Consider the following 17,544-nt stretch of genomic DNA (forward strand, 5'->3'; position numbering starts at 1 on the left):
GTTGTTTCATTTCAGACAACCAGACAAGCTTGCATGTTTGTCTAAGCAGAACCCTTAAATTTGCACATAGGTTTAATTGCTACTCTTTATTAACCAAAACATCTGTGTGTACCTGTTTTACTCATCCAGCATTTCCAGCAGCTCACTTCAGAGTAGTAACTGCAGTTAACAAGCTGAACTGATTTCAGTGGAGTTGGCTCACAAGTGCATCATTAAAATGAGAAGCTGGAAATCTTTCTGGGGTGTGGGCTAGAATCACTCCACAAGCATGCAGGTGGCCATTCTCTGAGACATCTGCATGGACTAATTTAGAGAGATGGTTTTTCTGATCCAGCAGCTATTCTTGGCTGGGTACATTTAAAACATCCATAAAACTGTGCAGGGATCTTGTGAATCTTTCTGTTATGGTTATTGTTACTTGGATCTGAGCTGCAAAGTCCTGGTCGTACTGAAGTTGGGAGTTTTGCCATTGACTTGGATAGTGCTAGAACATCCATACCCACTCTGTTTGCTGTTCTTACAGGTGATCTGTCAGAGGTACTCTTGCTAATGTAAGCTGGGGACTTATTTTGGACAACTCTGTTTTGTCAAAAGAAGCAAATATTGGCTAGTGCTTTATTCACTATAATGATGATTGTTGTTTCAATGAAAACCTTCTGTGCTGCTTAGATGGCCTGAATTGAATCCATTAATACAGTATCACATCAGAAATGAGTTGCATTTCCTGAGGTCTTTTCTTGATTGTTCTTACTCCAGTCAGATAATAATTTCCAGGCCAAAACTGTTGAGATGGGATAAGGATTGTTTGTATGTAGCAAGAGCATAAACAATTAAAAAAAAAAAAAAATTACAGAAGTGTTGGTGTTATCCAAGAGCCAAACATAGCAGAGCCAGGGAATCAGAATTGTGGTATTTAAAAGAAAATGAGAAAACTGGCAGCTTTGCATACCCAAGAGATTTGACTCTCCCATGTAGTAGTGCCTGTTTACAACTGAAAGAACGTAGTATGTTACTAGTGGCTATATATAATATATTATTGACAGCACTTCTGTGACCAAGTATACGTTGTCTGGATGTCCTAACTAAGCCTGTTGCATCTATTGTAAGTATTACTGCTGTGCTGAAATTCCTGGTGTCTTTTACCTACTGACTGGTAAATTATCTGACACACACCCCACACACACCCCCAAAGCAGCACTAACTCTTTTTGGCCATGGTGATGTTCTCAATTATACTCACATCTACATGACACTAACATCACAGTGCTAAAGTCTGCAGCTTTTTTGTGCTGAGTGCTTTATAAACTGAATGAACAATCATTGGTACAAAGAACCTTAGACTAAGTATGCAGTTCAGGTATAGGGTATGGCAAGGTAGTGTTTCTCATATAATGGAAGATACTTCTAGTGAAGAAATTCAGAGCAAAGAGATGGCATACAAGATGCTCAGGGGAGGTGTAAGAAAGCTGGATGCAATCTGGCTACACCAGTACAGCCCTGCGTTCCAGCTAATTGAGATGAATGGTAGATACAAGTGCACTAAGAAGTGCGGAGATAAGGCATGTACAACAGAGTGATCCATAGGATCTTGATGAGCACTCCTTGACTTTGAAAACCAGACTGGCAGTGGCTTAGTTCCCACTTCCTGTAAAATTCTTCAGTATCATGTGATTGGTGTAAGCCCTCAAGCCTGGGAATATAGTTCTACTAAATGAATCGAGTAGGAGTGGATGTGTAGAAATACCTTTAGCTTTTTCACTATCCTCACTTTGTTCTAAGTCTGGGTTCCTCACGTGCCCTCTTTTTTTTTTTTTTTTTTTTTGTCACAGCTATCCTGAAGGTTTTGGAGTGGATGCAAAACCAAAGTTGGCTTCATATCACCAAATTTTCCTTGCACCCAGTGAAGAGGAAAAGGGCAGCCTGCCTACTCCAGATGATGGTAATTTATGGCACATGTTGCCTTTGGCTTACAGAGCAGGACAGTGCCTGGCCTAAACAGTTATCAGAGCAGCTTGTGCAAGTGCTACTTAATTGCCTCTTCGGTGTATAGGCACTGCAGGCACAGCATAGAGAAAGGAACGTTGTGCTAAAAATGGCTTCTGTTCGCATCATACCTTTCTATTCAAAATTCACACCCCACATCCTCAGGAGTAATGGATATCAGTTTGGAGATCTCTTCCGTGTGTTGTGGCCAGTATCAGTGCCCAGCTACATGCTATTTGTAGCTCTGTTTCTTTTTTCAAAGCCTATACAGAGCTTGTGTCTGTCTGTTGTACACAGGAAGAAACATTTTGATCTTTTAAGAGAAACACTGGAAAAAATTTTGCACAGGATTCAGTGTGGAGGCTATCAGCTGAACCCCACAGCAGAGTGATGCTCTTTTCTTTCTTTTTTTTTTTTTTAATGTATATATTGACTCGGATATAATGCAACCAAGTAAGTCTGATTTGCAGGGAAATACAGCAAAACAGCTCAGACCTTCCTTGTACAGCATCCTGTTGCTGTGTCAAATTGCTTCACGACTTGGTTACCTTCCCGCACTGTCTCTAATGATGTTTGGCCACAGGATGCTTTAGCACTCTACATATGATAATAAGAACATCAAAATTCTGACGAGATGGTTTTCCAAGGCAGAAAGCAGTTAGAATAATTTGTCACTCCTACTTGTTTCTTTCAGGGAGCTGAAATATAGTAAAAGAAATGTCCTGCTGTTTTCTGTATTAGACTATGGAGTTAGTCTAATACAGAACCTATGGAGGCAGTAGACAAAATGGAGCAACTCCACTGACTCCAGCAGTTACTCTGGACCAGTGCTGTTCCAAATGAGATATTTTTGCTTTATCTGCTGCTTGACTTGTTACACAAAAAATGATTCTTCATTTGTAGTTTCTTTTGTTTCCTAGTCCATCAGGAGATTCTGAGAACAGTAGAAATCATCTGGAAGCAGCTCATTTCTCAGAGGCGGCAGGCTCTGGAGGACACTTACAAGATGGATCTTTCTGTAAAAGGAAATGACAAAGAAAGGGACATGAAGATAATTGAGATCACTCCTTTATGGGAAGAAATTATGACAAAAGCTTGGCAACACTTGATAGGTCTCTGTTCTTTTATGGAACACTCATTGTAGTAAGCAAAGGCTTTGCAGTAAATGTAGCACTTAATGGAAAGCTGCTGATTCCTTGGTTATACCCTTCCTCTGCACATCACCTGCTAGATAAAGCAGATTCTCAGTTTCTCTCATCCGGGATTGCGATTGCTTTCTGTGTCATGCCCCAGCCCTTCTGTAATCATCTGGTGATGTTGTAGGGCTCATGCTGTACTGTAAGAAAGAGAAATCTCCTTAGACAACTGTATCCCATCAGAGAATTTAAAAGGGAGGATATTTGGGTGAAGAACGGCGTCCCAATGTGTGTAGTGCTGCAGGGATTCTAAGTTCATGTCTGCCATAGACCAGTGTCATTATACAGACCTTTGTGAGGCTTTTAAATAAAAACTTGAGAAGTACATGTTAATTCAATGCTCCTCTTATAAATAGAAGGACAAGCCAGCTGGAGTGAGGCACTGCCATGTTGTTGTGTCTTGTGTAATGTGGATACAAACCCTCTACCTTCCCATAGGCTTAACTTCAAGTCTTACAAACTTTTTTTCTGTTCTGGCCCACAGCATCCGAAAAGAAGATTCTCCAGAATAAAGCAGGGCCAGGCCTGTCACAGAGCAAGCACAATTCCTGGAGTGAAAGCCTCTCTTCAGCTATTAAGTTGATCCCTGGCCGAAACACAAAGGAAATGACATGCAAATCTGAGGTAACTTCTGCTTTTTGTCTTTTCTGTCTCTGTCACTGGCTATGCCTTTGATATGGCTCTGGAGAGTTTGTCTGGACTTGGGAGGTTTCTGACTATGTCTGTTGACATGTTCCATTGTAAACTAGACACCTATTGCAGTTAAGGTTCCTTTTCTAGACTGCTAGAAATACTCACTAAGAAATAGTCATTGATATGAAGAACTTCAGTTGGCAGCCTTAACATATAATGTATTAATTCATACTTTTTGCATGAGGCCTAATTATTGCACTTGAAAGGAAAAACCTAAGCAACCCATGTGTGCTTGTGTTCACAGGGCTCTGCTTGGGTCAGAGCAAAGTGAGTAGATGCTGGCTTTGCTGCTTTTGACTTACACCGCTTATGTAAACCTTGTCCTTCAGACACTGAATTAGTAGAAAGGATCAGGTATTACCATAGTACTGTCCTTTCATTTTCTACTCAATATGAAGTATTAAAGGTCCAAATTTTAGTTTAGCCTCAAGAGGTAAGGATACAAGTGCTTATATAAACCAGGAATAGGTCTGGAGGGTATGCAGTGTTCCTACTGCCAGCAATGCAGCTGGGCTATATTTTCCATGTGTAAGCTCCTCCTTTGCTGAGAGAGCGAGCCATTTCCATGTTTTTGCTGGGCATTTGTTGAGAATACAAATAAAAAGCACCAGTTAGATGTTACTTGTTTAAGTGTGTTAGGGCTAGAGTAACCAGCTATAGGGTAGGGCAGCAGTGCATTGACAGAATATTCAGAGCTGTGGACTGAGCTTGTGTTATTGCAGTGCTAAACATATTAAGGTCTTTTTTTCTCCTGCTGAGGAGACAGTGAGTCTGTTACAGCATCAGTTTAGGGAGTCTTAACCCTGTAGCTCAAGCTGTAGCAGGTTGCAGTTTTATCCCCAGTGATGACTGGTTCACTTCCAGGTGTGTTGATCAGGAAGGCTATGATACACAAGTAACGTGTCTGATAGTACCTCACTGAGCTGCAGGTTTTTTCTCAGCATGCCACAGCATCCTTCTCATTCCTTAAAATCACTTTGCTGCTTACAGAGTGAGCAAGTTCTTCCCAGGTACATATGTAGACTGTGATGCCATACTACAAGAGCATCGACTATTTGCCCTGGGGTCTGTTTAATTATTTTTTAAAATTAATTTTGATTATTACAGCTGATTACACCTCAGTGAGCAATGTAATTGATATTTGTAAATGTATCCCAAGGAACATTTTGTACAACATGCTTTTTGCTGTTGAAGGTTAAAGACTCCGTTATTGGTTTTTCCCTAAATATGCCCACATCATTAGTTCCTCCAGTGAAAAGGTTGCCATCTGGAAAAGGCAGCACAGAGACATTATTCAGGCACAAGTGCATGAAATTGGTGTTTCTGCATCTTCTGTCTCTCTTCTGCAAGGAAGCGGCTTGTAATTAAAGGAGCTGGGTTTGGAGGAAACATTACTCATTTGGTGTTATTCCTTATCATGTCAAGGACTGACAGCTCCACAGCTCTGATAAATTGTTCCTCTCAATGAGATGCGAAGCTACAGTTCCAAATGTTCTCCTCCACTCTCCCTCTCCCCCTTTCTCCCCCCAGCCTGTCTTTGAAAGAGTTTGATGCACTTTTCAGAGAGATGAAATCTAAGAGGAAGAAAATTCAACAGTCCTCTTTCTTTGTACACAAGCAAGATATAAGGTGGGATTTTCAGTATCAAAGGAAGTTGGGAGCACAAGTTACACTAAAAGTAAATGGTATTTGTGCTTCTAACTTGTATCTTTGACCTCACTTTGGTAGTCACTTTAAAGGTGCTGTAATGTGACTTTGTATCTCTTGCGGTGTCTCAGATGCCTTCTGTATTCACTTGGGAAAAGTCTTCAGATACTGGCCTCTGTCTTCACTACTGCTAGTTATGGACCGATCTCCTACAGCAATAGGCACCTGGTTGAAACGTTCAGATAAAAGGAAAAGTAGCAGTATGAACTACATTGTGAGAGACAAAGCCTTTAAATCCCATAGTAAAATAAAAATATTTGCATTTACTGAGAGCTAAGCACGGTTGTTCCTAACTGAGCAAAACTTATTAAATTTGAGAAAAGTGCAGAAATTCAGCCAGGATTTCAAAGCTTTGCTCAGTAGAAAGAAGAAATGGGTTGGTTACTGGGCTGTTGATTTGATTCCTTTATAGACTGAAAATAAACAAAGAAGTTGAAGCAGTAGTAGCATTTGCTGCACATTAAAAAAAAAAAATAATTACAAAACACCCCCCTCAAAACTATCAACTTTTTCCCTGTTGTCATTTACAAGATAGCAAGAGTGCTTTTGAGACCCAATCCTCAATCTGGAAAAAAAACAGCAAAATTCAAACTATTCACTCCAGCAAAGGATCAGGACCCATATTTCTGCTGTACTTTAACTCAGGATCTCCAGCATCAGTGAAGCCAATTCCCTGCTATTTGGTGGCAAATGTCAGAATTAGCAATCAAATGCAGCTGTGTTCTCCCCATATTTCTGAATCCACTTTGCTATCTCATGCTCTGCTCTGGGCTTTGTCTGGAACACATGATCATTCAGGAAGGAGAGTGTGATCACATTTCTGGTAGTAGAAGGGCGATGAGCTGCTATGGTAATTGCTATCTTGTGCATTCTTGGAAGTCTGAGTAGCCATGCAGGAGCGAGAAGAGCACAGTACAAAGTCAGATTTTTTTGTAATGCTTCCAGGTGACAGGGTTGGGTAAGTTTGCCAGCAGGAGGGTCTATAAGACTCTGAATACAGTGCCAAAGGTTTCCAAATCATAGACTTTCCTGTTTCAAAGTGAGCCTTTTGATCTCTTGCTCTTTCTCCTCCCTTCCTCCCCAGTCCCTCTCCTCCCTCCCAGTTTTGCTGTCAGAATCTAGGATATGTATTTAATTTTTGGGTTAACAATGACTGATTGTTTTTGTCATATTCAACAATCTGCAAGAGCAGCAAGGGACCACTATAACAATCATATTTCAGTAAATTGTAAATCAGTCAACAGCTTCTACCATGCAGTGTCCTGAGCTGCTTCCTCAGGATGAGTGCCCCAGCAAGGTTACAAGCAGCATACTTCTAACTACTGTAAGACACACTGCTTCAGGGCTGTAGATATAGTTGTTATCCTTTACAAGAAATGCAGAGCCTCCTGAGTTTTACAGCAGGCCTGATCATGCCTGTCCTCTCCTGTTTTGGTTCATTAATTACATTCTTCTATGCCAGAGGCCCCTATACCTTAAGAAAATGAAATAGAAAAGGTCTTTTTAATCCCAGTCTTCAGAATGAAGAGGTTAACAGAGACCTCCTAACTTGTAATTACAAACCCAGAAAATTTATGGTAGGATTTTGGGCAGCAAACGTACACTTATGAAGAAAGCTATAGATAAAGAGCCAGCATCTAACCTCCTTTGTGCCAGTTTTGTCACTCTGTCCGTTGCAAGAGAACTCCTAGTTAAGTGATGGGAGAATGCAGCCTTTGAACTCTAAGGATTTTTGAAAAGTTTGATGGATATCCTGGTTTCTGCTCTGCTGCCCTCAGTGCATGCAACATCACTGCAGAGCTAACAGAAAAAAACAAGCATTTAATAGTGTAGCTCTACAAACCAGAAAATACAAGGTGCTAAGTTTGGCTTGACTGGGAGTGATTAACTTTTCTTTAGTTGGCTTTGTAGTAAGAGCCCATCTCTTGTGCTTGCTTTTGTAAGCAACAGGCAGATTGTTAAACCCACAGCAAATCTGTAAAAGATAACTGCATCAATGTGTCAGCGAGAGACTTTGTCTCTGTGGATAACTTTCTGAAGTCAGGAGCTCCAAGAAAAGACCTCCTGGCTGAGACTTAAGTCACTGTCAGACACAGAATCTACTTCAGTTCCTTTTGAAAATTCTTCCTCTTAATTTTTTACAATGTAATATTTTATTTATTTATACTCATGGCTAAGCAGTCTTGATGTACCTGCTGGAAAGAAACTGCAAGTTCATTAACTCATTTAGGGAAGTGAGTTGTATGTCCCCATCTTATCACTGAGCAAGAAGATAGTGATATGACCAAGGACCACTTGAATTCTGCATAGTTTCCTAACAACAGATATCCTTGGTTAAAGTAATAGCAAATGTCTCTAGGGCAAGCTCCACTGAAAGTTGTTCTGTCTGGTCCTGCCTCTATAGTTAGATTCCCAAGAGGAAGAATCGAATCTCTTCTAGGAGTTAATGTTTCTTTTGAAGTCTGAGAAGGACTGAGGCATGTTTCAAACAACATGTTATTTCAAAGTCTTTAGGACTTTCTTCAGTTTTAGATTTACAGGAAATTTATGTTTTTAGTGTTCTCATGTGTTTATTCACCAGGCTTTTCTCTTAGGCCAGCAGCTAAAAGTGTTCTTGATACAGAAAATTATTCATTTGTTACACCAAGAACAGCAGTCTTTTCAAATTTCACAGCCACCAAAAAAATATAAAAAAATTGTTTCATGTGTAACACTCATTCTTAAGATAAATATGGCTAGTATACCTAGTATCTCTAGTGATTCACCTGTGGTGGTAATGCATTGTATTTTGAGAAGTATTTAAACATAAAATTTCTATTGACTTCAGTGGGAGTTTGAATTACAGGCTTAAATTCCTTCCATGCTGGAAATGTAAATCTCTACATCAGGAGTTTTTTAATGTGTTTTGTACAGTGGTAGGACTTTCTTACCTAGTACAAATTGTAGCTGCATCACAGATACAGAATTAGTCCTGTCTGGGGCAGGGCTCTCAGCCCACATGAGTCCATCAGGAAAGAGCACTGGGGCTTCATTCACTCCTGGCTGTCAGTCTTGCTTCATACTTTTTGCAGCCGTCTTTACAGGTTTTGCATTAGCTGTGGCGCAAGAGGGAGAAATGACGTGTTTTAAATTAATATGTACAGATCATACTCACAAATTCTTGGGTGAGATGTCTGTGTGCAAAAGTCTGTGTTTTAGAGGGTAGTTTTAAACAAGGTTTTTCAAGCAGAAGTGTTTAACATTGAACTGGAAGGCTGATGATGTATTCCTAGTCTATTGTCAGGGTACAGAAGACTCAAACCCAGGACATAAAATCAGCATTAGCTCAAAATGCTGTGTGTCAGTGGGCTTTGACTTCTGTAAGAAAGAAGTGTTATCTCAAGTTGACAGACATGAATTTACAGAGACTTGGCCGTTATCACCCAAGATGTCAGTGGCAACACTAGCAGCTGAACCCAGAGCTAAATAGTGGACCAGTGCCTTCAAACACTAGCTACTTCTTTCCTGCATTGTTATAGGATCTTTCAATAATTGACTGTAAAACCAAGGCTGATGCTGACCATCCTGGGCTTTCAAACAATAGTAGAGCCACTGCATCACAGAGTGGTTGTTTAAAGTGGGGAGGTATGTGAGGTAGTGAAAAAGAGAGCAGGACTGAACAAAAAGAGCTTGCTAATTTGGGATGAAGGAGGGACAAGCTCAACCTAGCAGTTCATGGTAGGTGAAATGAAGAAGATACAAATATTTGAAACATAATCCAAATTATTATTTAAACTTTTTTCTTATCAATCACTCGGTCTTTTATCAGCTTTTCAAGGTAACTGAGTTAAAAAAAGCAAACATATAATGATATTTCTTTGAAAAGTGCATCATTTATGTAACTTCTTTATCTTCATAATAGAAGGATAATTAACATCACTAATTATCTAATTAAGTTCATTAACTATTCACCAACAGTGCACCGTGAAGTTGACATTATGTTCTTCTGTCAACAAATGCTTTGATTTCTTAGGAAGTAATTAAAATGTAAATTAGCATGTCATTAAATGCACAAGGGAAGTTTGGAATCAAATATTCATTTCAGAACTGCTCATAGCACACATTTTTTTTTACTTCAATGAAAGCAGGCACTTTACTATTAATGATGTATATTAAACAATTTCCATTATAATATTATTGTCGTGTTTAATAACTGGCTCAAAGCTAAATTACAGTATGCTGCAGCAAGCTGGAAAAAGTTTCTTTAACTTTGAGCGAATAAATTTTTCTGTCCTCTTAAGTGGATATGTGACACACTGCTCATTTATCATTTTCAGATTGTTTACAAGATCATAAATAATTCAACAGGTCAATAAGTTAGATAACTGCATAAAAACATAAAATGCAGAGCTATCTAATTTTATATAATACAAATCACTGAACTTTCTGAAATGTATGGGAATAATTTCCACGTTCATTGAAGATAACTGTTTAACAGCGAAGTTGGAATGTAAAGGTTGTATGATGATGAATACAACCCCACTCACCCCACATTCTGTCACCTAAAAATCCAGTACCAATTGCTACAGGAGACGGTGTGTGACAGCACAATGCATAATAGAAAATCTATCCTAGCAAAGTTGTTCCTTTCTTGATTAATATCAGTTTCATCTTAAAACCTGAATACAAGAAATAATATTTCCTCCAAAACTTTTTGTGGGTGACTATTCAGAGGGAGTTTCTCTGTGTTTTTAAACTCAGTGATGTCCTGTGACAATGAAGTCCCTTCATTTAATTACATATTGTATGAAAAGATGTTTTCTCCCTGCATTTTTTTTAAATATATTTTTGCCTTTCAAGATAGAGATTGTGTCTGGTTCAGGTTTAAGCTTGGCTATAGGATTTCAGTGAGTGGAGTTTAATGTTTAAAGCTGTTGGCATTGAAATCTCATCTTTCAAGAGCTGCTGGTTGCAGAGTTTTATTTTCACATAACAGAGATGATGCCAAATGAGTTGAATGGTGTTAATGTGGATGAAAGCAGAGTTTTATATGGTTGCAGAGAAACCTTAGAAACAAGTGCTAGCCACTGAAACAGATTTTTTTTTTTCTCTTCTGAATATATAGAAAGACAAATAATTTTTCATATTTCTTGGCTCAAATATGTCTGGTTTCTTCTGGAATTTTGATGCAACATTTTATTTATAACAATTTCAGAAATAAATTGTTTGAATTAAGTTGCTTTATATGGATTGTTTGATTCAAAAGCCTGAAGTGGCATATTTGTTCTATTTTTAAAGACAAATAATGGGTTTTTTCAATTATGCTATTTATTATTAGAAATCTTTATAAGGAGAAGAATTATGACCAAATTTGCTTGTTAAGAAGTTATGAGTTTATATATGGTATCTTGTCTCATGCAGTGAGCAGTGTAAAATGCACATAAGACTCTGGATGCCCAGAAAATTAAGTATGAGTTTCTATCAGACAGCGGGGACTGAAAATAGCTAAGAGTGTGAACTAGATGGTGGTATGTGCAAGTAGAGAGCAGGAAGTCAGGGGAGGTCCTAGATATCTCTGTAAGATGAACTTAAAGGTTTCTCCTAAATGATGGTATAGGTTGCTAACCTGTGCTGAAGTCTGTGACCATTCATTTCTTCTTGTTCTCATCCATGCTAGCCAAATTAAAGATAAAGCTTGGTTGTGCCTATCTGTGTTCCATTCATGCTTTCTGCTGCAGAGTTCCAGGACTGTTCTACAGGCACTAAAAAACTCCAGAAGTAATCTTGTCATCTTTAAATGTGTGCCATTTTAGGAAAACTGGTAATTTTAGGGGTCAGGGAAGAGATGTTTCTTTGTATTCTGTATTCTGAGCTTTAAGCATACGCCAATGTTTACAGAATTCTTTCTTCAGCTAAAGGATTAGAAGTGCACGTTCTTCTTAAATAAAAGCCATAATTCAAATGTAATCAGAAAACACCAGTGCATGAGGCTTTCAGATAAATGCATTGAGATACTATGTAGTAAAGCCCTAAGTTACATACACGTCTAGGACTTCATAGAAAATCACCATTTTAAATAGAAATAGGAAAATGGTAAGAACAAGTGAAGGAAACAGAGAGCCCGTTGCTATTCCCCATAATGCCAAAGTCTGACCTTCACCTTTCACTAGAGGTAAAAACTAATACCTCTGCTGTAACAGGATGGAAACTGAGCCCTCAAGAGGTTGAGTGAATTATCCCGAATTCACAGAAGTCATTCTCAGAAATAGGATTAAAGAACAAACGTGTCTTGCCTCCCATTGCGCTTTTTTGCTATTAGGAGACAAGTTATCTGTCCTCCCAGGAATTCATGTCTTCAGTAGTATCATCTGTTGAAGGAGTGTGTGTGTATGCACGCATACATACATAAATACATATATATAGTTGCTATAGAAGTAGAGCTGCTTCTGTACTGCCTGAGTTTAGCTGATAAATACAGTGTGGAAGTCTCATCGCATGTACCATACTTTGGGTTTATCCTCTTGAAACCCACCCCTGTGTGCGGGTACATTTATGATGCACTGAAATATGGAGGTTTTTCTCATTAAGTTTGCTATTCCCCAACCAACTGGCTATGCCAGGAATCCATCCATGATCCTTAGGAGCAGTTGGCACTGTGCATTAGCCTCCTAGTGGGTTGAGGCACGAAGCTTCCATGCAACACTTAACTGCTGGAACTACAGTCTGTTGAAAAGCTAAATGAATTTTGGCAAAGTAACAATAAAATCCACATGGCAATAACAATTTTGTGATTCAAAAGAGCCTGCAAACAACCCTCACTGTGGATAGTACATGCTAAGGACTAGGACAAACTGCTCTTTGATCTGCTAAGGAAAACATTATCTGCCTTAGCTTAATGCTTGTTACCTGGTGACTAATGAAACAATTTTTCCTCTTATGAAATGAACCTACTTGCTTCCTAGCATGTAGTAAATTACATGAAAAGTAGTCTGGTCACAAGATGGGTGGCTTATCATTTGCACAGGGTAGCAATGTACCTGGTCTGATTCACTGTGTCAGATTTAGTAGCAGTAGTAAATTTGGAGATGTTATGCACTTTGTTCCTGTATCTGAATACCACAGGACTGGTGAATTGGAGACTTCACCCAGCTCTAGTAATTTACTGTAATACTCAGATTCTTCTCTGTAAAACTGCCATGCTAGCTGTAATCCTATCCTCTGCTTGTGAGGCTGATGAAGAAAGGATTGATTTATTCTCTGTGATTTAACAAGAAAGGACCAGAAGTATTGGGCTTTAATTGTGTATGACGGGAGGGGAAATTCTTGTTAGATGTGTGGAAGAAGGAGGAGCATGAGAACTGAAGTGTATACAAGAAGATAGTTTTCACACCTCAAAAGAGTTTAGGCTCAAACCTTAACTGCTGACAATCTAGCTCTGTAGCTATGTAAGTCATAGTGGTTCAGGAATTTTCCATTAAAAAGATTATTGGCTTAAGATGGTGACTGCAAAAATCAATCACTTTGTGAGAAAGTGTCTCCTCCCTAAGTCACATCACTGGTGACAGGAGATCCACGCTGGTTCGGGCATGCAGTCCAGAGCAGTCCACGCAGACAGAGCTGGGATATGGGGCTGCTGAGAGGAGCAATGCTGCACCACAGATGGATGCCATTTAATGTTGAGCTGCTGGGAAATACATACTTAAGTAAAACTGAACAATTTGCTCTTTATAAAATGGCATTTTTTTAGTGTTCTATTTCATCAAAAATGCAGCTTTTCTGTTTGATTCAAGATGGGAAGAGTGTATCACATTAGTATCATGTCATTTTTCTCATTCTAATGATGCTAATTTCCTGTTTCCCTCTTTTGCAGTCATCACCCGTAGAGGTTTTAAGCACGTTTAATTGCCACTTTTAAGGTCCAAGTGCTGTGCATATATTATTTGTATGTTTATATCTTAAATGCTTGGATTAAAGGCAAATCTGCCCCTCTTCAGTAGCAGACAACCTGTACATAAAAGTTGTGTTGCCTATAAAAGAAGTATATGCCTAAACACATCCTGAAACACAGTGATTTCTTGAATCAGGGTCATGAAATCTGTTTCTGCCATGCACAAACTCTTTGCCGCTGTCACATATGCTATTTACATGCAGTTTGTTGTGTCCCTAAGAGCTCCTCACCTGCTGCTCTGTTTTTCTATACCCATGGAATACTTTCTAAGAATGTACTGATTGCTTGAATAGCTGTAATTAGATAAAAAAACCTTCCATGTAGAATTGTGAAAGCCCGGGTTGGAGGAATAAGGTATGTGGACTCTTCCCGTGATATAAGATCTAATATCTGTCAATCAGCTATAGTAGAATACAATCTGGCACTGGGAACATAAGAGTAGGAGGGATTTCCAAATTGGTTCGTCAAATTGTTTTCCCCTCCTGCTACTGCATGTTGTCACTATATACATCCTCTTTGTGGGCTTATCGGGCTGTTTCAAATTAATTCAGGTTAGGTTTGCCCCATCACCAACCCCCCTTCCCCCGCAACCAAGTCATAGTGGCAGTATGTTCCAGAAACTCACTTGGCTTAGTTTCCCCATCTGTAAGCTAAAGACTTTAACCTCCTTTATAAAGACCTGATGCACTGGCGAAAAGCACTGTTATAGCCGTGATGCTATATGAATGCTCTTACTGTGTGTGCTTATATATTTGCAATATTTATTTTGCTCAGAAGAGCTTAAAGTAGTAGACTAATATCACTAGTTCTAGTCCTCACCAACAGCTGACTAAAACACATGCTTCAAAACAAGTATGTGGGTATTCTATCAGCCATGGGACTGCTCACTTGGCACAGTGAGGGGTCTGGATATTTTGGCTTTTTGGCTCTTCCAAGTCCAAAATTATTTTGTCTTGAAGTTTATTTTTATTTATTAAGAGTTTTGGCAGATGCTTTTGTGTGCATGTGTGTTCTGTAATACAACACATAAACCTTTAGTTCCCCAAAGAAAGCCCTAAAACGCAGAGGTCCAATGACATAATGTTTCTTTAGCAAGGAACTATGGCATATGTGGCATCTGTATCATGCAATATGAGTTTATTATGACAAGCCTGGATATTTATGGGGTGCAGGAGTGTTAAGTGATATATATATATATTTAAAAAAAAAAAAATCAGACAAAACATTCCAGAGCTCCGTTGAGAATTGTTAACTTAGAAGTCACACCTCAAGCTTTTTTTTTTTTTTCCTCCTTTTCTACCATTTCTTATTACAACCAGCCTTTTGATTGCTTTAGTTGAAATAAATTATAGCACATCCACTCTGGGTTTTTTTGGCATGCTAATTTCTCTGTTTGCCAGCATTTTTCTCCTTGCTGGTTTTACCATTCCCCAATGCTAATCATTTTCTCTCCTATTTGCATGAGGTCTCCATGCAGCAAGAGGAGAAACCGTTTTTGATTCTGTGGTTTGGGATTTTTTTAATAGGGAAATAGCTTGTAAATTCCATCACCTTTTCAAGCTCTAAACATTCATTAGGGAATCTGAGGCAGCAAAACGACCTGATTCTACTTAGAATGTGATTGTCTAAGGCTGCAAAGTAGAGCAGTTTGTATAAAAAAAACTTAAAGCATGGTATCATACTCAGATTTTTAGGCCAGGATGGATCAATATGGCCTTTTAGTCTGCTCTTCCCTAGAATGCAGGTCATATTTATTGCATTTACACCTGATTTTCTGCATATGAAACTCAAACCTTATATTATGTTACACAATATTAGCAATTATCAAAGCTGGCATGTTGGTTTTGTTCAAGATAGATATTACACCGTGGCACTGTTGTATTTAATCTACTGCATAATGAGTTGCCATTTTAAAGGATAACCACCTACAATTTTTAATGGAAACAGTTTTTTGTTAGCAACTTGTTTGCACTAGTTGTTCTTTAAGCATTACAGCGTAATTGTTCTGACTGAACACTGAATAAATAATAGCCTGGTCTATATTCTCCATGTTTATTGGATATCTTTTTCAGGTTTTGTTTTTGTTTTGTGGGGATGGTCATCAGGGACATGTTCATCTGGTTGAAGATGACTAGCTAAAGCTCATTTAGTTAGTCTTCAGTTCACCAGATGTGGCTAGCAGAATTTTTCCTTCTTAGGACCCTTCATATGTTTCAGAGGCTAGGAGCCGGGCCAGTGAAGTCAGTGAGAATCTTTCCAATGTGGGCTTTGACCTTAGGGGTCTGATCGGTGACCATGAGTGAAATACAGACTATAAGCAACTTTGAAACAGCTGCCAGTAGAGCACTGACTCAGCTTGAATAGCCTGTGGGTATCTGAAATGGTTGTTAATACTTGGAATTGGTTGTCTCTTCTGAATGGCTTTTACCCTATGTCCACATAGAGCTGGGATCTCAGCTCTTCTCCTGTACTGAGCCCAGCTCAACAGCACAAAGATGCTGTTGTTTTCTAGGTCAGCCTTTATTGGAGTTTTATATGAATTATGGAATAGTTTTGTGAGGCCGCAACTGTGATTACAGGTTTAATGATGCTTTAAACAAACAAAAATGTAATGACTTTCATCAGTGTAAAACAGGAGCTTCCTGCAGGGAAACACCAATAAATGTGACTTCGCAGCAGGGGTACAGACCTGGCTGGCAGCCAGCAGTAATTGGCACACCACATAGACCTTGCGTGTTAACTTAATTATAGCATAGTGCAAGCAGCAGCTAGACGGTTTGCTGTGAGGAATCACTGCCAGCATGGCACAGAGTCCATGCATTTAAAAGTTACCCATCTGATCCATGGCTTTAGGTAGTGAGAGGCTGGGACTTTCACAGCCAGTCTGGCCTCATGGTGTGACTCACAGCAATCTCACCTTTGTCAGGGAAGCTTGGGTGGACATGAGAGCCTCTGCCTGGCACTGGGGGCACTCTAACCGCTCCTATATAATCTCTGAAAAGCTTCTACCTTCTTTGCCACCACTAATCCTCAGGAATTTATCAAAGGAAAGGGCAAGCAATGTTATTTTGGCTTCAAAATCACGTTCAAGTAAGCCTGCATCCTTCCTACACATTTGGCTGGTGCATGGAATAGATATTTAAGGTTTATTCAGATTCTGTGACTTTGGGGATTCTGTTTCTTTCCGTAGTGATTAGGAGCATCGTTCTGAGTCGAGTCCCAGTGTGCTGTACCATTGACTTCAGGAAAAAAAAAAGTTGCTCTTTCAGAGAGCTTTTGATTTGGAAAATTTTAAAGCAAGTATGCCCAGAAGATCAGACATGGCATCATGTAGTTGTAATAGGATAGCTAGAATCTTTTTCCAGGAAATACACTGTCAAATAGGAGAATTTTTACCTGTGACTGTTAGTAAAAGGCTGTGATACTGAAGTCCCCCCAGTAGCTACTTGTCAGCAGTCACACGAAGAGATACTGTGCAAGGAGATAAATAGATGGAGCAGCTCTCCTTGTGTTTGCGTAGAAAAGTCTGAGTTACAAGACTGTAGAACAGTCTCATGAGTGTTGGACAGCCTGTTAAAGCAGAGTCCTGTGCTGGTTCTTCAGTTGCCTTCATGCAATAAGATAAAACAAACCAGTAGCTTACTCATCAGTTGTTCAGTGCTTCAGCTATATACACAGCCTTTCAGCATGCTTTGTCTCTCTGATCAGGCAAAAAAATGTCATGAGAACAAATACTTTACTTCAAATATCTTCGTAACTCAGAATTTCATAGATGGCTAGGAGAAAGAGGAGAACAAACCTAGCATTTTCAAAGCTGGAAGCTTGTCTTTGAATAAAGTTTAACAGGTGAATTTGAGAAATTACTATAATAGTGAATATCCTAGGTTGTATTTTGTTGTTATTTGCATGATGCTAGTTTGGCACCTGAGGGATTCCATTGAGTTTAATAATGTTTCTGCTGATCTTTTCAAAAGGGAGACACAGATAGGAAGCACTGTTTGAAATTTTCTAGTTTGTGTTCTGTAAAGGTCTTGGCTAT

The 17,544-nt window shown here is 39.1% G+C and overlaps 1 protein-coding gene across 1 annotated transcript in view; it reads left to right on the forward strand.

The window, feature by feature from the left end:
* WDFY4 (WDFY family member 4) overlaps positions 1 to 17,544 on the forward strand; it is a 150,319-nt gene that overhangs the window by 64,854 nt on the left and 67,921 nt on the right. The window contains exons 37-39 of the mRNA XM_072870865.1: positions 1,829 to 1,938; positions 2,903 to 3,094; positions 3,663 to 3,802. Of these exons, the coding sequence (XP_072726966.1) occupies positions 1,829 to 1,938; positions 2,903 to 3,094; positions 3,663 to 3,802 (442 nt within the window). The remainder of the gene's footprint in view (positions 1 to 1,828; positions 1,939 to 2,902; positions 3,095 to 3,662; positions 3,803 to 17,544) is intronic.

This window comes from Ciconia boyciana, chromosome 8, assembly GCF_034638445.1.
Source record: "Ciconia boyciana chromosome 8, ASM3463844v1, whole genome shotgun sequence".
Taxonomy (NCBI): Eukaryota; Metazoa; Chordata; class Aves; order Ciconiiformes; family Ciconiidae; genus Ciconia; species Ciconia boyciana.